General features: G+C 33.5%; 1 protein-coding gene across 3 annotated transcripts in view; it reads right to left on the bottom strand.

Annotated features, from left to right (window-relative positions):
• Positions 1–17,357, bottom strand: part of LOC115235552 (regulating synaptic membrane exocytosis protein 2-like) — a 194,709-nt gene that overhangs the window by 117,505 nt on the left and 59,847 nt on the right. For all 3 annotated transcript variants that reach the window (XR_003884047.1, XM_029807418.1, XM_029807417.1), the window contains exons 9-10: positions 9,617–9,792; positions 1,450–1,518 (exon numbers count right to left, since the gene is read on the bottom strand). Coding sequence is in view for 2 of the 3 variants with exons in the window: in XM_029807418.1 (XP_029663278.1) it covers positions 1,450–1,518; positions 9,617–9,792 (245 nt within the window). In the remaining variant the exon portion in view is untranslated. The remainder of the gene's footprint in view (positions 1–1,449; positions 1,519–9,616; positions 9,793–17,357) is intronic.

The following is a 17,357-nucleotide window of genomic DNA, read 5'->3' as shown; positions in this document are numbered from 1 at the left end:
ATGCACGCGTGAAATGATAATAAGTTGAAATAATGATATGACAATGTATACGAGCGATAAAAGTTTTAAAAGTTTTCGGAAAATTTCACAAACTCATTTTATTTCAAACGCCTACGGTTTAATTTTAGATTTGATTATTGAAATCAAGCTCTCGACTACGTAGATGAAAACGAAAATACATAATTCATGGAAAATGTAAATGTGGGCGATACACGGGACATCACAATGGAACGGCTATAAAAGGCTTTAAAAGACCGAGGTGTAAAATGACAATGGATGAGAAGAGTAAACACAAGGTGTGAGAGAAAAAGAGAGAAAGAGAGAAAGAAAGAAAGAGAGAGAGGGAGAGGGAGAGAGCAGTCAAAGAGGAAACGACTCGTGAAAGGATGACAAAGAGAGATGGAGTTCCGCAGAGTAGTGAAAAATTAATGGTGTCGCATAGTCCCGGCTGCTGATTAACTTGGATTCTATCAAAGTACTTCACAATTCGTTAATCTCTTGATTATCATCGCACCAAACCTACGAACCTGTTGCACTTCTTTCAGCGAGCGATTATTTTGCGTAATACAGCCATTTTTTTGAGAAAACTACCCGTTGTTTTTATTATTATTAGTTTTTTATTATACCGGGCAAAACTTTCTCTTGATCTCTTTATTGCGATAAAATCCTCTTCAATATATGTGTCGCGTCATATAATCTCATCCTTAAAATTTTCTTTATTTTATTATATAAGTCGTTCTTGCGCATTTGTTAAAATTGGAATCTTTTTCTCAACAATATCACAATAATTTTTAAGATAAAATAATGATATAGGTTGTTTTAAATAAGGATAAGAGAAATAAATAAATAAATGAAGAGATGAATAAGTAACTTATACAAAAGAAGCAAACTAATATTATATAAGACGAAGCACAACTACATTAACCACTTTAATCGTAAGCAAGTCGTCATTAAATACTTTAATCGTACAACAAATAAATAATTTAATCGTTTCTTATTCCAATATGCACTCAAAAGAGAACATATTTTACGAATTATCTTTAATATTAAATTTTTTAATAACAATAATCTTTCAGGATATGTATATTTATTATTAATCTTTATTATTAACTATTATTAATCTATATTTTCTCATATAATTTTAATACTAATACATACACACTAATGTTTACACAATAGACTGATGCGTCAATAATGCTGAAAGCTTCAATGTAATTCATGACGAAAAGTTAATATTCAAAACTAAAGAGACAACATGAAGCACTGTATTATTGTTTGCGCAGTAGTAGATATCAGGGATATGAATCACCGATATTAGTGTCAGAGAACTTTGGCCGATCAATAGAAGTTAAAGAATCTAAAGCATATTTAAACTTTTCTTGAATTTAAAGTATCGGACACCTCAAAGGTGCTTCAATTATGGTGATAATGCTCTAATTATATACTCACTTCTGTGTCCTTTATCCATGACCGGATCTCTTCTCAGCTTCACTCTTCTCTTCGCATTCATTCGTGGAGCTGAAAAACATATAAAATATATGTTTGAAAACTTAATGTCATAAAAACTTTAAATATAACAACTAGCTTTCACCTTTTGATGTATTAATAATGTTCGAAGGAAAGTAAACTCTATAAAATTTAATAAGAATGAATAAAAAATAAGTATAAATAAATTTAATACGTGAATGTATAAAGATACATAGGAACATAATATTAGAGAAAAGACTCAATTGTAATCATGAGATTCAGTTTAAAAATCCAATTCGTGAAGTATGAAAAGAGGATAAGAGAACTGATATGTTTTTTTTCAATTTTAAATCAAAATATAAATTGAAATTACAGATTAAATAACAGCTTGATCTAATTCCGTGAAATAGAACAAAGAACATGATGTGTCATAAAATAGCCGTGATTTAGCGAAACAATGCTGCTCGCGTTGCTTTTCAACGTGACGGATTCGCATTCGCGTTGCGAGAAGAAACGAAATTTCTTTTACAACGTTGTTGTTAACAGTTATTGTGTCGGATTGCTCACATAGATTGAACCTTCCAACTACGTAGTAGCTGTTGTTTCGCGTATAAAAATCGTTCCGCGGAAGAATGAATTTAATCAAAATTGCGATGTATTCCGCGCGGCAATGAGAATCTCTTTGTTTAATACATGTTAGGAGCAACGGCGACTATAAAAGGCGAAGCGAGAGGAGCATCACAATCGAGATTTTCGGAGCAATTCCCTTTTTATAATGTGCCCTGGCGATTTCTGCTCGATGTAGCGTGAAGGCAATTTTGGCGTTAACCTCGATTGCATCCCATCTACGTTCGATCTCGACACGTCATCGTAACCACCTTGAAAAATTGACCCGGCGATGACCCGCGGACAAACTTAGAATAGGAATAGACCTGTCGAAGCGACAATGAATATTTAATCGCGCGAAGCGCAGATGTATTCTTTAGAAAGATAAAAGGGAATGAGAAGTATAAAGTACTATAGGATGTATTATATAATTTATATACTTCTCACTTAAAATAAAAAATAATAATTTAAAAAAGTTACAAAGAGACAAATATTTTAAGAAAGATTTAATTATAACATGTGCAAAGAAATTATTTAATCTTGTATATTTTTGAGTCGGTCTCTCTAATATCAAATGAAAAAAAAAACTCGTGAAACACGCTTCTGCGTGAACTTTGTTAGGGCGCAGCGAGAGTTTGAATGTCGTGCGATTACTTAACACGAAAAGCGCTTGATTATCTTTCCATCATGCTCTTCACTTCTCCGCGCGCCTGTTATCACGGTGTGTTTGTTGGCGAGCAAATTAATCTCCTGCGTTAAGTAAATCGAAGGACACAACCATTTAAATGAGAAACTGGACCTCCTCTCAAATGTTGCCAAGGTAAATGTTTGTTATATAATTAATACAATATATCTATTAATCTTCTTTTCTTTTTATATATAGCCTTTATTTTTTATATAAAATATTTTATACGATAACTGAAAAATTAACAATTCTTGAATTGTTATAATTATATATATGTATATGTATGATGGTAAAATTGAATCAACAACGACAAAGAGTAATTTACATTTTAAATTGTTTTTTTAAAGAATGTAAATCTCTCTCGTAGTTGTTAAATTGTGATATATTTTCATTTTATATTAAAAACGTAAATTTAATGATTAACATGTGAATTGATTAGTTCGCGGCACATATTACTGATCGCACATCTTTGTCACACACCCGTGTGAACTTCCTTTAATTCACGAGATGTTGCGTAGACCGTACCTAGAGGCATAAATCAATTACGTGACTCACTAACAGTTTCAACAAACGACTCTCTCGTGCAAACTGCGTTATCCGTCGTCGCAGCAGCAAACTTGCACATCGTAAAATTACATACAATCACTTTAGCACAGAATTATCTTCGCACCTCCTCTTGGCTCTCTGCTTTTCCCCTTTGTCTCTCTCTCTCTTTCTTTTTCTCTGTTTCTATGAAAAAAGTCGCTCTCGCCTTTTTCATTTCATCTCGTGCGCAGCTTGTTGCATCGCAGTTTATCGGCGAACGACAACGTAATCCGCCTTCCGATCGACATGCCGTTAATGAACACGTGGACAGATCGCGATTCGCACGTAGCTCTCGCATCTCGTGTTGGATCACGATAAACTGCCGTCGTTGCAATCGATAGAGTGGAGCTACGTGGGATAGCCGCTTTTCGAGCGAGAAAAATGAAACGGTCCGTTTTTCCAGCCGTAACTCGGTGACCCGCACGACGAGAAGGAAAATACGCTGTGTCGACCGGCCTCGCGATAAAATCTCCGGCAAACCCATACATGTTGGCAGTCATCCAAGTGCTTCTTACTTTTCAATTGTCCGCGTCAGCTGTCAATTTTCTATAAACGCGACGGAGCGACGATATCGCTATCGTGTGAAATAATTTCCAAAATGGATTCTCTGATTTTTCATATTTTCAATTAATTATTATATAACAATCTGAAAACTTGATAGATGTAAAATCATTAATATTTGTACGGCAGTTATATTAATTCTTTCTTTTTGTCATTTTTCACAGAGAGAGTTGCGTTATTATATATATATATAAGAAACATTATAAATAATTTAAGATGTGATTATTAATCAAACAAATTTTAAACGATTTTTTGAAAAATATATTCACATATATTTTAGGAAATTTATGAATCAATCTTTCTTTCTTTGTGTATTAAAATACTGTGTATTTAAATTACTTCGAAAGATAATTTTCTTTTAATTTTAACTAAACGTGATAGAAGCTTTTATCGGAAGGCTTAAAAAAAACTAGGTCAGCTATAATAAAAAGATACTGCATCGTGACCGAACTAAGTTAGTCTCTCGGTTAATGGTGATAAAATCATTCTGCTGATGTATAACAGAAATTATTAATATACGTCTCGTATATATATACTATACAGTCAATATTTAAAATTTATATTATTCTCTGCAATAATGTAAACCTAAAAAATTAATATAAAATAAAAGGGATATAAAACGCGCTTTAATTGAGATGCTTATAGCTTTGTTAATTCGCGCAGAGAAAATACTATTTTGAACCAACTAATGACATGATTCTTCGAATGAAAAAAATTTTGAATTTTTACATTAGTGAAACAGCTTTCAATTCAAAACAAACTTTATGCATTCGATTACACATCTTTAAAAAAAAAAAGAAAATATTCGTCTTGCAATAAATTGCAGAACGCGGTCTAAATACTTTCTAGTAAGAGTCTTTTGCGATACATATATGCATTTTAATGCATAGTATACATACAACAAGGCTGTCTCTTTTTTTCCTCATTAATATTTAAACTATGTAAATACATATCACAAGGTATTTATCAATAATCATAAATTGTGCGAAGAGAATGTCATAACAAATTTAGAAATGGGGCAAAGAAAGCACGTAAAAATGTTTGCAAATAATTATTACAAAAATGGGAGATACAAGTGTACTTTATCTCGCTGTACGAATATATTACATTAATAAAAAATGATAATAATGAAAAATAAAATAAAAGAAAATATAATGATCCCTTTATTTATAAGATGGCATAAGATTCTTCCGAGGCTCCATCTCAATTATATATTATAATATCAATCTTCTGCAGGAAAAAGGAGTCTGGTAAAAACAGGTCGCGCGTGCAAGTCATATGCAAACCAAGGGCGATATTTGATTGTGCTCGAATCAGGTATCACACAAGTCTAATTAACCCAAATGTCACGTTATCCTAGACAAAGAGACAGCTCGTTTCGTTTTCCCGTAGCAAATTAAATAGTATTTGAACACGACACCTTGGGCACGACACGAGTATGGAGATCTATGATGACCTCCGAAATTAAATTCCAGATTCCTAATTAACGAGATTTCACTACTAGCGGATACAAAAAACTCAGGATTAACTGAAACCAGTGTTACCCGCAAAATTGAATCAATGCCCAGCAAACTCGAAGCTCGATCGATCAAACGCACTCTCTTCCCATGTGCAACTTTTTTTCCGTAATACTAACATTTGCGCACCCGTGGCGAAAAATTCCTGCGGTTTGTGGGTACCCGATATATCCTTAATGAGGTACGAAATTATCCATGAAAAGTTAAATAATTAAATATTGAATCCTATATTATCTTTACTCATTACACGATCAGCTAATAATAAAAAACTATTTTTACGAAACGCGCAAAAAGAATGATCACATTTTGCTACATTTAATTAAATAAGAATATCTTTTCGTGAGATTAATAATATTACGAATATTTCCATTTCTTTTCAAGTATAAGAATATCCCTAAAAACTTATCTTTAAAAAAAAAGTAAAAAAGGCGTCAAATACATACGCCAGTTGTGACCGTTATATGTATTTATAAAATAATGTTACTTTAATTTAATCTGCACAAAATAGTGTTATTTTAAATTATTGAAAATAGAAACTTAAAAATATTTTAACAAAAAAAGTTGTACAAATATATCCTACAAAAATAATGATATTAAAAAATTGCGCTAACTTTAAATAAAAATTTATTCTATATAAATAAAATTTATTGATTTCCAATATTCCAAAAGAAAGAATATATCCAATAACACAAAACACATATGATAAAAAATTAATAGAGAAATTAAAACTTAGAAATGAATACAGAAAATTAAAAATTTATACAACAATTAAAAATTAATACAAATAAAAAAAAATTTTTATTAAAAAAACTTGGCGCTGTTAACTTTCAAAGTATACAGGGTGGCCTACCGAAAATGAAACAGGCGTGTTTTCGGCATTTAACCTCGTTTGTTTGAAAAACGCTCGGACAGATAACTTTATTTGCAAAGAGGACATGATAATTGACTTTTTCCATTCACTTAACTTTAACCCCAAAAAGGGGTTAATTTCACCTTAAAAATTTTACTAAAAAAATACGCTTGTTCCGTTTTCGGTGGGCCATCCTATATATTAAAACAATAAATAATAAATTTAATTTAGATCTAAACTTAATTTAGAATTATATTTAATTTAATTACATCAATAACTGCAATGTAAATATATTAAAGAATACATTAATTTTAGCATATTGTTTAGTTTAGCAGCGCCAAGTTTTTTCAATTAAATTTTTTTATTTGTATTAATTTTTAATTTTTGTATAAATTTTTAATCTTTTGTTTTTATTTCTAAGTTTTAAATTTTCTATTAATTTTTATGAATTTTGTGTTTTGTATAATTGGATATATTCTTTCTTTTAATATTGGAAATCAATAAATTTTATTTATATAGCATAAATTTTTATTTAGAGTTAGCGCAATTTTTTAATATCATTATATTTATTAAGAAATTAAAACAACTATTTTGTACAATTGTTCTCGGTTAAAATATTTGTATAATTTTTTATTTTCAGTTGGCGCAATTTTTTATATCATTATTTTTGTAGGATATATTTATACAACTTTTTTTGTTAAAATATTTTTAAGTTTTTATTTTCAATAATTTAAAATGATACTATTTTGTGCAGATTAAATTAAAGTAACATTATTTTATAAATACATGTGGGATATGGAAAAGAATGTGCTTGTAATATGCGTATATGTTTTGATCGGCACTTTGTACGCCGGAATATACAACCGCCGTATTATATACATATATATAAATAAGGAAGTCCTGCAGCAATGTCGAACAAGAGGATATCTTTATTTGTGATTTTTGTCAACAGAATACATCTTTATATTGTATTTTGATTAAAATAAATCTAGATTTTGTAATTACACGGTGTTTTGCATATTTTCAAATGGGTACTTGGTTTGAACCTACCGGTAGGACAAAACCGGGTACTTTGACTTCTCCACAAAATCTTGTTATTCTTGATAATCAAAAATTTTTTTTTCAGTAATTAGCCTTATTTTCTCTTAAGGTTCATTAAAGACTACTAACGGTCGGCAAAATTTTTTTTACTCTAAGATTTTTTGTAGAAAGACAAATCTAAAAAAGTACCCGGTTTTACCCTATTTTCCCCTATATGTTTGAAAAGCAAAATGATTATAATAAAAATGTCGCTCAACTGTTTCGATTCGCTCCGTCGCCGTCTCGGAGAGACAAAAGACTGACTTCTTGCGGCCGAAAAAAGGCTGTGTCGTGACACTTGAAAATTGTTTGTCTTAACTAGTTGATCCTAACTAGCTCTTGATCACTCGTACAGTTTCCGGATCATCTAACGCGGGTAAACATAATTTTACATACTGCTTCGCCGTCATTAAATGTAAGTCGCTTACGGTATTAAATAATGCTATAATTTCTTTACTGTTAATTACAACCGCTTTATGGACGCGATTATTTCGTCGCACAGCTGCACTGCATTTATTCACACGGCTGGACTCGCCTTTTTTAGCACATTTCGCGCCACATGCCCGAACTGGCCACACTAAGAACACTTCACTCCCTTTTCCTTGTGGAGACAGCTAAATGGTTTTTACCGCCGCAATTATAACACCGCCTCTCCTGATTTTTCGATCCTTCCGTCCTTGGCTTCTCCGGTTTCGATCCTGGCTTCTTCATTCGTTGAGGCTTTGATCTTTGATATCGCGTTCTTATATTTTCATATTGCGATAATTTTTTCCGCAGTTCCCTTATATCTGATGCGCCATATAGAACACTTTTATTGAAAACATCATCCTGTATATCAATGATATATTGAATTTTCGCTTCAGTTTCGATGTCAGCGTGACTCGCTATTTGTAACATGTGATACACATATTCTTGGTAAGATTCAGTGTCCTTCTTCTTCGCACGAGCTAACTCTTAGTGGATCTTCTTGCTGTTAATCGTTTTTCCAAATTCTGAAATCAAAGATCTCTTCAATTTCGTCCACGTCGTCAATCGCTTCTCATAGGATACGAATACTTTCGCAGACCCCCGCAGAAGTTTTTTCGCATAGATTATTTGCTGTGACTCTGCCCATCCACATATCTCAGAAATTTCCTCGAATTCTTCCAGCCATCGGCGGACGTTTTGACTGTCATCACTGCTGAACGATCGCATCAAATCTTCAATGTCTTTGAATGATAACACTTGCTGCACGACTTTTTTTTTCGGCGTCCTTGTTTTTTGCTCACCATCTGCATCTTCATCATCTTCGTCTTCGGTATCACTCTCCTCTCCCTCAGCGTCGTCTCCGTCGTCTTCTTTACGTCGAAGGTCCGTTCTCAAGCGCTCATGCAATTCGGTCTTGTTACGGGTACATCGTAGTTTCAGTTTTCCTAGTTCCTTCTTGAGCTCGTCAATCTTCAGAGCGTCCACGTCAATCACGGTTTCGTCATCAGCCATCCTCAGTGGTATTCTTTATCTTGACGTATTCACAAATACACTCAGCAGTCACTCAGACTATCCAATTGTCGCGCACTCAGTTCGACAATGATTCACTACGACGCACTCGCGGCACGCTTAATCCAAATCCCGGACGAGCCCCCAAAATATATGTGGGATATGAAAAAGAACGTGCTTGTAATATGCGTATATATATGTTTGAAAAACGAAATGATTATAATAAAAACGGTTATAATAAAAATGTCGCTCAACTACTTCGATTCGCTTCGTCGCCGTCTCGGAGAGACAAAAGACTGACTTCTTGCGGCCGAAAAAAGGCTGTGCCGTTAACGCAATCTTATTGCAAATGCTCCAACCGTATAACTTTCGTAGGTGCGCATTGGGGACTTGGGCGGCAATGACGGAGACGTATCTTAATAATAAAAATTTTATACATTTTGATTTTGCATCATATTACCTCCGGTCACGATACATATAGAAAAAAAATAAAGACACTTTTATTATATAATTCAAATCCAAGCTATCAATTAAGCCTATTAAAAATACGATCGGTTTAGCCGTTATTGAGGTCCGACAATCTAAGATACTCGCAACTGGCCGACTCGCGTATAAATACCCGGAGTGCCTCGCTGTTTCGCGTGAACTTGGCGCAAGACACTATCGTGTCTGTTAGAGAAATATTGAGAGACGCTATTCAATTAAAAGAGACAATGATAAAACAGCCAGAGATATATATAAAGATTAACGCATCTTTTCGACAGTAAAGTTTTGATTAATAAGTCTTACCAAGATCACTGTCCACGTCATGAATGACGATCTTGATGCCCTCTCCGTCGACCAGACTGCCCTGTCGAGGCAATTCGCGTTCTTCAGCTGCGACCCTGCTAACGGCCGTTGAAGGGGCACCTTTCGCCGCTCCTGGTTGAGCTGATGTCAACGCCCTTATCGCGTTTATGTCAGGTCTGAAATTAATACGTAGAATATCCAACATGATTAGCCAAATATCTTTCAATAAATAATTATTTTAGAATAAAGATTTTTTTTGTGAGATTTAATTAATTTTTGCTAATTAATTGGGTAAATATGCCGATGAAGGAAGGCAGTCCCGATGCCCTTGATCTTGACATATGTTGTCAAGGTCATGACCCTGAACAATTCAAAAGGTTTCAGCCGTCGCTCGTTTTTTATTAAAAAGTTATTAACAAAAAAAGTTTGAAAAATATAGCAGTTATTTTGAATATTGAAAGGCATAAATGACTAATATGTATGTGCAAATAGTACATGTATGAACGAAGGAAAGTCATTTAAAGCAGTGAATCGTTGATATATTAAACAGTCTTTTTATTAAAACAGCGAATAGTTGGTATAGAAAAGTATATATACAATTTTATGTGTTAGAAAGCATAAATAGCTTATATTTTAAACTTACTGCGTCCACGCATACACTTTTCCACCCACACAGGAATTGTAGGGTGGATCTCGCTTCGCGTTGTAAAGTATATGCATGGATGCAGTAAGTTCCGCTCCTCCCCCTCCTTCGGGGGACTCCACTACCAAATAAAAACTAGACACATAGGTTTGAGTTGAACCTCGTTTTGCGTGGAAAGTTGTAAACCCATGTGGAACCTCACTTCGCATTAAAAAGCGTATGCGTGGAGACAGTGTGTTCCGCCTCCCCTACGGGGGGGCTTTACTTCCGAAAGATATAACCTAACCCAAACCTATTTCTGATTTAAAACTAAAATTTGGTTTGGGTTAGGTTATGTCTCTTGGAAGTGAAGCCCCCCGTAGAGGGGCACACTGGCTCCACGCATACGCTTTTTAATACGAAGTGAGGTTCCACATGGGTTTACAATTTTCCATGCAAAGCGAGGTTCAACTCAAACCTATGTGTCTAGTTTATTGGTAGTGGAGCCCCCTCCCCCCGCACGGGGGGCGGAACAAACTGCCTCCACGCATACACTTTTTAATGCGAAATGAGGTTCTACATGGGTTTACAATTTTTCACGCGAAGCAAGGTTCCATATGGGTTTACAATTTTCCACGCAAAGCGAGATTCAACTCAAACCTATGTGTTATGTCTTATATAATTTTTTTTTTATTTCCCGAAGTTGGGATGCCTTTCAATACTCAAAATAACTGCTATATTTTTCAAACTTCTTTTGTTAATAATTTTTTAATAAAAAACGAGCGTCGGCTAAAACCTTTCGAATGTTGTTCGGGGTCATGACCTTGACAACATATGTCAAGATCAAGATCATCGGGACTGCCTCCCTTCATCGGCATATTTACCTTATTTTTATAAACTTTAAGTATATTCAAAATATTCTTATATAGATGTATATACTTGTATATGTATATGTATATAAATTTTTTATTAATATTCTACTTTAAAAAATTTACGTTTACATTTACGTACTTTCAATTACGTGAGCAAACCACAAACATTAACGAGCTATTTGATCGACGAAGAAAAACTTCTAAGACATTAAAGACATTATGAGCACAGACATAAGCCGATTTAAATAACTGATTACAAGTATTATATAGGTTAGACGAGAGAAAATTCAAACTATCGCAGATTTAAGCCGCAAGATAGATATTGATCGTTCATATTGAAGCAAGTTTTGTTATTACTGAACTATCTCGGAATAATTGAGATAAGTTTATTAATAATTTCGCCAACGCTCGGGGCAAAGATTGAAAAATGTTACAGCCAGTATTGACTCAACTTTCTCGATTTTGTGATAAGACTTTCGGGAAATATTATTTTATTTGCTGAATGATATGAAATTGGTATGGATCCATATTGATTAGAAAATAATTTTTTGTTTACAATTTATTTATATCGAATGGTATAATTAAAATTTTTCTTGCTTCTGAAAAATTATTTGTAATTTTAATTGAAAAGTGTATTGATAATAACTGAAAATGTAGATTAAAGAAAATAGAGTTTTTTTAAAAATATTTAATTTAGGCATTATTATAATCGTTTAATTTTTTATTTCAAATATTTTTATTTCAAATTTTTTATTTCTCTCTAATTACAATTTCGCAAAAAAAGAAAGAAAAAAAGATCCCTTGCGAGCATAATAAAGAAGTTGAACTTTATACTTGTCGCATTTTAATTCATCAAATTGTCTAACTTACAACATAAAACAAGTTTAATCTTAAATTAGATTTTCTTCGCGAGAGGGGAAAGCAAACGAAGACAGAATGTGAAACATACGGTCTCGCTACTGACATATTTACCAAAGAGAAATAAAGTTTTTTATTTTATTTAATTTTTTTTTTACGCCGCGACAAGACTTTTAAACATAGCCTCAATTGTGTTAAATTGTTCGACTCGCGCAATGAGCATCGTCGAGCAAGCAATGTATTTATCCTCCCACGCACAGCGTGATACCATGGACACAAATTACCATCCTAATTCCGCGCTATAAAGGCTAAAGAAGCTTACGTTCGAGGTTCATAAAGTAGTCTCGGCCGTAACTGCTATTTCCCCCCGTCGCAAAAACGGCTAATAGCTTTCCGGATTTCGTCGGATACATTTAATGCTAAATGCATCTGATTTTTAACTCGCGAGATAACTTTGTGCGCGATTTTAATATATGAGATGTAAAACTTCAACTATATCTAGACTTTTTCGAAATTTAAATCTCTTCAAAAACCGATATGTTCATGATTTGTTTTTCTAAAGAATAATAATTTTTTCAACCAGAATAAATTTTTATACGATAATAATATAATGTATAACATATATTAAATTGAATGTGTTTTATATGTTACATGCGTTTCAGAATTTCTCTGAAAATAATCTCTTTTTATATTTATGTGAGAAATTTTGTTCTACGGATGTAGATTTTCTCAAAAAGATCGATTAATTTAAAAACGTGAGGTATGAATATGGTTTCCAGTATGTAAACACATGCCAAGAGGAAAGCATCGAAACATTGGTGTACTCAAGCAGTTTGTCGTATATGCGAAGCTCTTGCGCATCGTATCGAAAGTTTCCGGCATAATCCTGCAAAAGTTTTCCATGTAGAGGAGAAATTTCAGCGATAGTTACGACAAGAGCACCCTCTACAAACTAACGACGAAGAATAAAGTTCCATTTTCGCGGTAAACCGTTTGATTAGAAACAGAATAAATAAAGAAAATGCGCATAAAGAAATATAAAAAGTCAAAGTTCATGTGCAGATTTTGTATTTACGAAAAAGCACGAGTGATATACATATATTTGCTTAACGACATTTTAATTTGAACTATATAAATTTGCGGTTTCTGAAACTTTTTTAATATGTTTTAAAAAGTATCGTAATATTAGTGTTGAATTCTCATTAAAATTGACTGAGAATTCATATTGAGATTTACTAAACTTGAGTTATACTGTGCGATCTATTTATATCATGGTGACTTTACGAGCCTTTTTGGTAGAATTTCTTCAAGATTCATTGCAGCAGGAAAACGTGAACGCGCGGTCTTGATCGCTTTTGCAAAGAGTTGGCTGCAAGTTCGACTCGCTTGAGAGAAATACGAGAGAGTTCTTCAAGAATAAGAGAGCGAGTGGATGGAACATATATGTCTGTATCGTGTTTCCAACGTTCTACTTTCGAAATAACGGAGCGGAAAGTTACTGCATCGCTTCTCGTAATAAATAAAAATTCATAAGTCGGTTGCGAGCCGATTATACGCAAACGATTGTTTGAAAACCCCGCGGCTACGCTGCATTAAAAACAGACGATATCCTCCCGATGTGTATGACATTGATGCAACCGTCTCGCCATATCCTCCCGTTTTCCTCTCGCAAATTGAAACTTGCAATTTCGCTGACGACCGCGGCAGCGCGTGCCCCGCAGCGCTGGGCTTATCATTTCGCATTTTTATGCGCAGCGCGGAAAAATCCTCCCTCCCCTCCAAAGAAAAAGAAAGAAATAAAAAAAGCGATGCGAACGCCGAGGCGAATAAGATAGATTTCAAACGAGCCGTGCAACTTTTAACGAGTCTCGAGTGTTCCAAAAACGTTTCCGCTTCCCCCGAGATGCATAATTTCGCGACCGCGGCACGCTCGTCGTTCAATTATTTTTGAAGAAATGGAAACGCGAGCAAAAGATCACTATGCACGTACGAAATAATATTTTATCGACGTGACTTTTTACGTTCTTCGCTAATTGTACTTCTTTTGTTAATTGTATCCTGTTACGACATAACGCAATAATATTGAATTACAATGATATTGAAAAATTTCCTTTATTATTTTACATTTATCAGCTCTTCTTCTCCGCGTTGTTTTTGGGACAATCGTAATTGCATTTTGAGTCTCTCTTTGAAATAGTTTGCAACCATCGTTGCGCCCTAGAATACGGAATATAATTATGGAAAGAAGGTCAATTCTCCCTGTTTTCACAGGTGTTTTCCCTGTTTATTACAGCTGACACACGCAAGAAAAAAAAGATATATTACAAATTCTAATATATTATCTTTATAAATTAATATATTAGAATATTATACAAAACAAGTACAGGGTTTCACTATCCTGAATCCATCTGAAACAACGTCAATTACTCGAATTTAATTAGAAAAGAGATTTGTTTCCTCTATTCATGTTACTATGATATTTTCTTGGTTAAAGAAAATCTTTTAATTTTCAATATTCAATAATGTCAAAATTAAATCCTTTATTTAATTTTTTTCGAGGTAGAATTGATCGAAGATTCGTCAAAGAATCTGCTATTAACAACGAGCGGTGTCTATAAAGGCAAGATTGCTCTGCGAATGGACCTTCTTTCATCTTGCATTGATAAATCTTCCTTCTATAACCGCGTTCAATCATACGAACTTGTACTCGTATGGTATCGACAAGAAGCGATTTTAGCCGCGAGCAATCGACCTTTCAAATGTGAATCCGTCGATTTGATAGAATCTTGCGTTAAACACACGACTTTGTCGAATGTTAGGGACGTTTATTTCGGAAAAAATAAAAATATTACAGCCGTTGGCGGATCGTTTCTGCAAATATCTCGGCAAATCGAGATTTAAAAGTAGCGTGCGATCACGCATCTGATTTAACCTTCAAATCCTCATGTTTTGATAGGATAAAAAGTGCGTTTTGATACGGATAAGATAACCTTTTTCTGACAACAATTACTAATTATATTTTTACTTTATTTGTAATTTGTGCAGAGATACCGTTTCAGAATTACTCGATATAGTTATATCTTAGTTCACGTGAACATATCCTAAATTATATCTTAAATCACAATTCACGTTATTTACATTTTTTAATTGCAGTATTAATCAAATACAAATCAATCTTCAGATCTCTATATTTAAAAATTTTAGACATTGAATAAGCTAGATTTTTTAATATATAAATGAAGACTTAATAGAGAGAATTGAATATACCGGTAAAAGAGAGGGTGGTCGTAGTGACGTATATAACTTGCGTTTCTCGATATTTTCCGAAGACATTTTTGGCCTCTGTCCTTTCACGTTTCTCACCATTAACCTTTAGAAAACGGAATTTCCTTGATAAAAGCGTGCCCTCAGCTCACAAATTAAATTCCAGATATATAATTCCAGTATATTTTTCTTTGAAAATGTAAATTGAAGTCAATATATGAATACGCATTGTAAATAAATGGGCAAGGAGTGTACGTACGTGTGGACAATTAGAAAAAATTTTCAATGGGTTAGTTTTAATATATAACAACATAAACATCATATAAAATTTAAGCTAGGTGTAAGCAAAAAGTGAAAAAATTGACAGATAAGAAAAAAGTAAATAGAATTAAAAAACATAATTTTAAAGAATGTGGGCTCTGCAATTGAGGTGTAATTAAATATATATAATCTAGATTTTGACCTTTGATTGTAGAATTGTATGTATGTGTGCTTCTTTTGTTAAATTTCTATTAAATCTTTTCTTTTTATCTGCTATATAGGAAGCCATATTGCATTCAGATCGAATCCTACGATCAAATGCAATGTCACATGTCAGCTTTAAAAGAGGTTTCTCTCTTTTTTTTCTCTTTCTTCTATCCTCGGTTTTGTGCGCGGGTTGACCGATGGTAGATGGAAATTTACAAGATCATATCCCTTTGTGAGATTCTTCTCGTTCTTTTCATCGCGGCTCATAGTCACTCTTTGAAGGAGGGAGAATCGCTTAATTGCACAGTGCCATCACGAACTCCAGCGGAATAAAAGCTTTTCCTAGCCGTTTCGCCGAATAAGAATGAGCTGCGCAACGATATCGATTAGGACATACTTGGTCGAAAATCTGCGGAAAAATAGAATTTTGCTTTCCTTGCACGCATTTAGTATTATTACGAAAAATGCAATTTTCATTTGAGAGATGAAGAAAGAAAATACGGGAAGCATATTGTTGATAAAAACAAATTAAATTTATTATATCTTATATGGTTGGCATATTTTAATATATTACGCGTTTGTTTCGAAGGATAAAATTGTTCCCAACTCATGAAACAATTTAGAGAAGCGTAAAAATATTACGATTACATGTTGCGCGTTTGCATGTGATCCCACACAGCACAGAATATTGCGGCAATGTTGCTGCAAATCAACTATGTATAAAGGGCCTAGGGGGATAAGCATAAGTAAAAGTTGCCTCCGCACGTATCAAGTCTAGATTGACACCATAGATTGGCATCTATCTGACTAAAAAATCCTGCAAATATCAACCTTAAAATTACATTTTTGTAGGAGTTATGGAGGGAGAAAGCAAAATCAAAAAAGTGGTTTTTCTCGAAAAGGGCTGAACTGTTTTGATGAAAAAAATATGTTATGAACATCAATAAGACTATTTTAAGAATAAATTTTTAAAAAATTCTGACAAAAAATACGGGTAAAAAAATATTTTTGAATTTTTCAAAAATTTTTTTTGAGGTTATGTTTCAGAGTTACACCTCCATTTTTTTTCAAAAAAGACCTTAACATATATACTTGAACATATTTTTCCTAAATTTTTTGTGGAAGTACTTCATAGCGAAAAATGATGAAACATCATGCGTGCGGCGCGGCACCACGCTTTCACAGCACACTCTCGCTCCAGCCGCGTACTTTGAACCCAACTGACCGGTTGACACTATATTAAACTAATTTTAGTCTGTGATTATATGTCACCTTTGGCAATCTCCTAAATCCGCTATTCATTTGTTTTCAACTCTCTAAGGTTTACGACAGATAGCCGAGCGTTTTATTCTGAAAGCCAACTTCAGCCGTGACTTTTGCTTCCCGCTCACATGAAACATCTGAAAAGAGCTATTAATAAGAATCTTTCGTTATTTCATGATTCTTCTTGAAAACTGATGAATGTGTATTCGCGACACATAATAACTGCTAACAATTAACGTATGCCTAGAAGTACATAATGCCAGCTTTAGTTTTTTGATAGTCATTTGTTTCTCTGATTAATACTGCGCAAGCTTGGTCTTCCAAATCAGCTATTCATTTATTTTATTTAACTCAGACTAAAAAAGCACCCCGTTTTGTGAGAAGCGAGGGGACT

The sequence above is a fragment of the Formica exsecta genome, unplaced genomic scaffold (assembly GCF_003651465.1).
Source record: "Formica exsecta isolate Colony F162 unplaced genomic scaffold, ASM365146v1 scaffold226, whole genome shotgun sequence".
NCBI lineage: Eukaryota > Metazoa > Arthropoda > Insecta > Hymenoptera > Formicidae > Formica > Formica exsecta.
The sequence above is the reverse complement of the archived record's forward strand: the minus strand, read 5'-3'. Positions and strand labels throughout refer to the sequence as shown.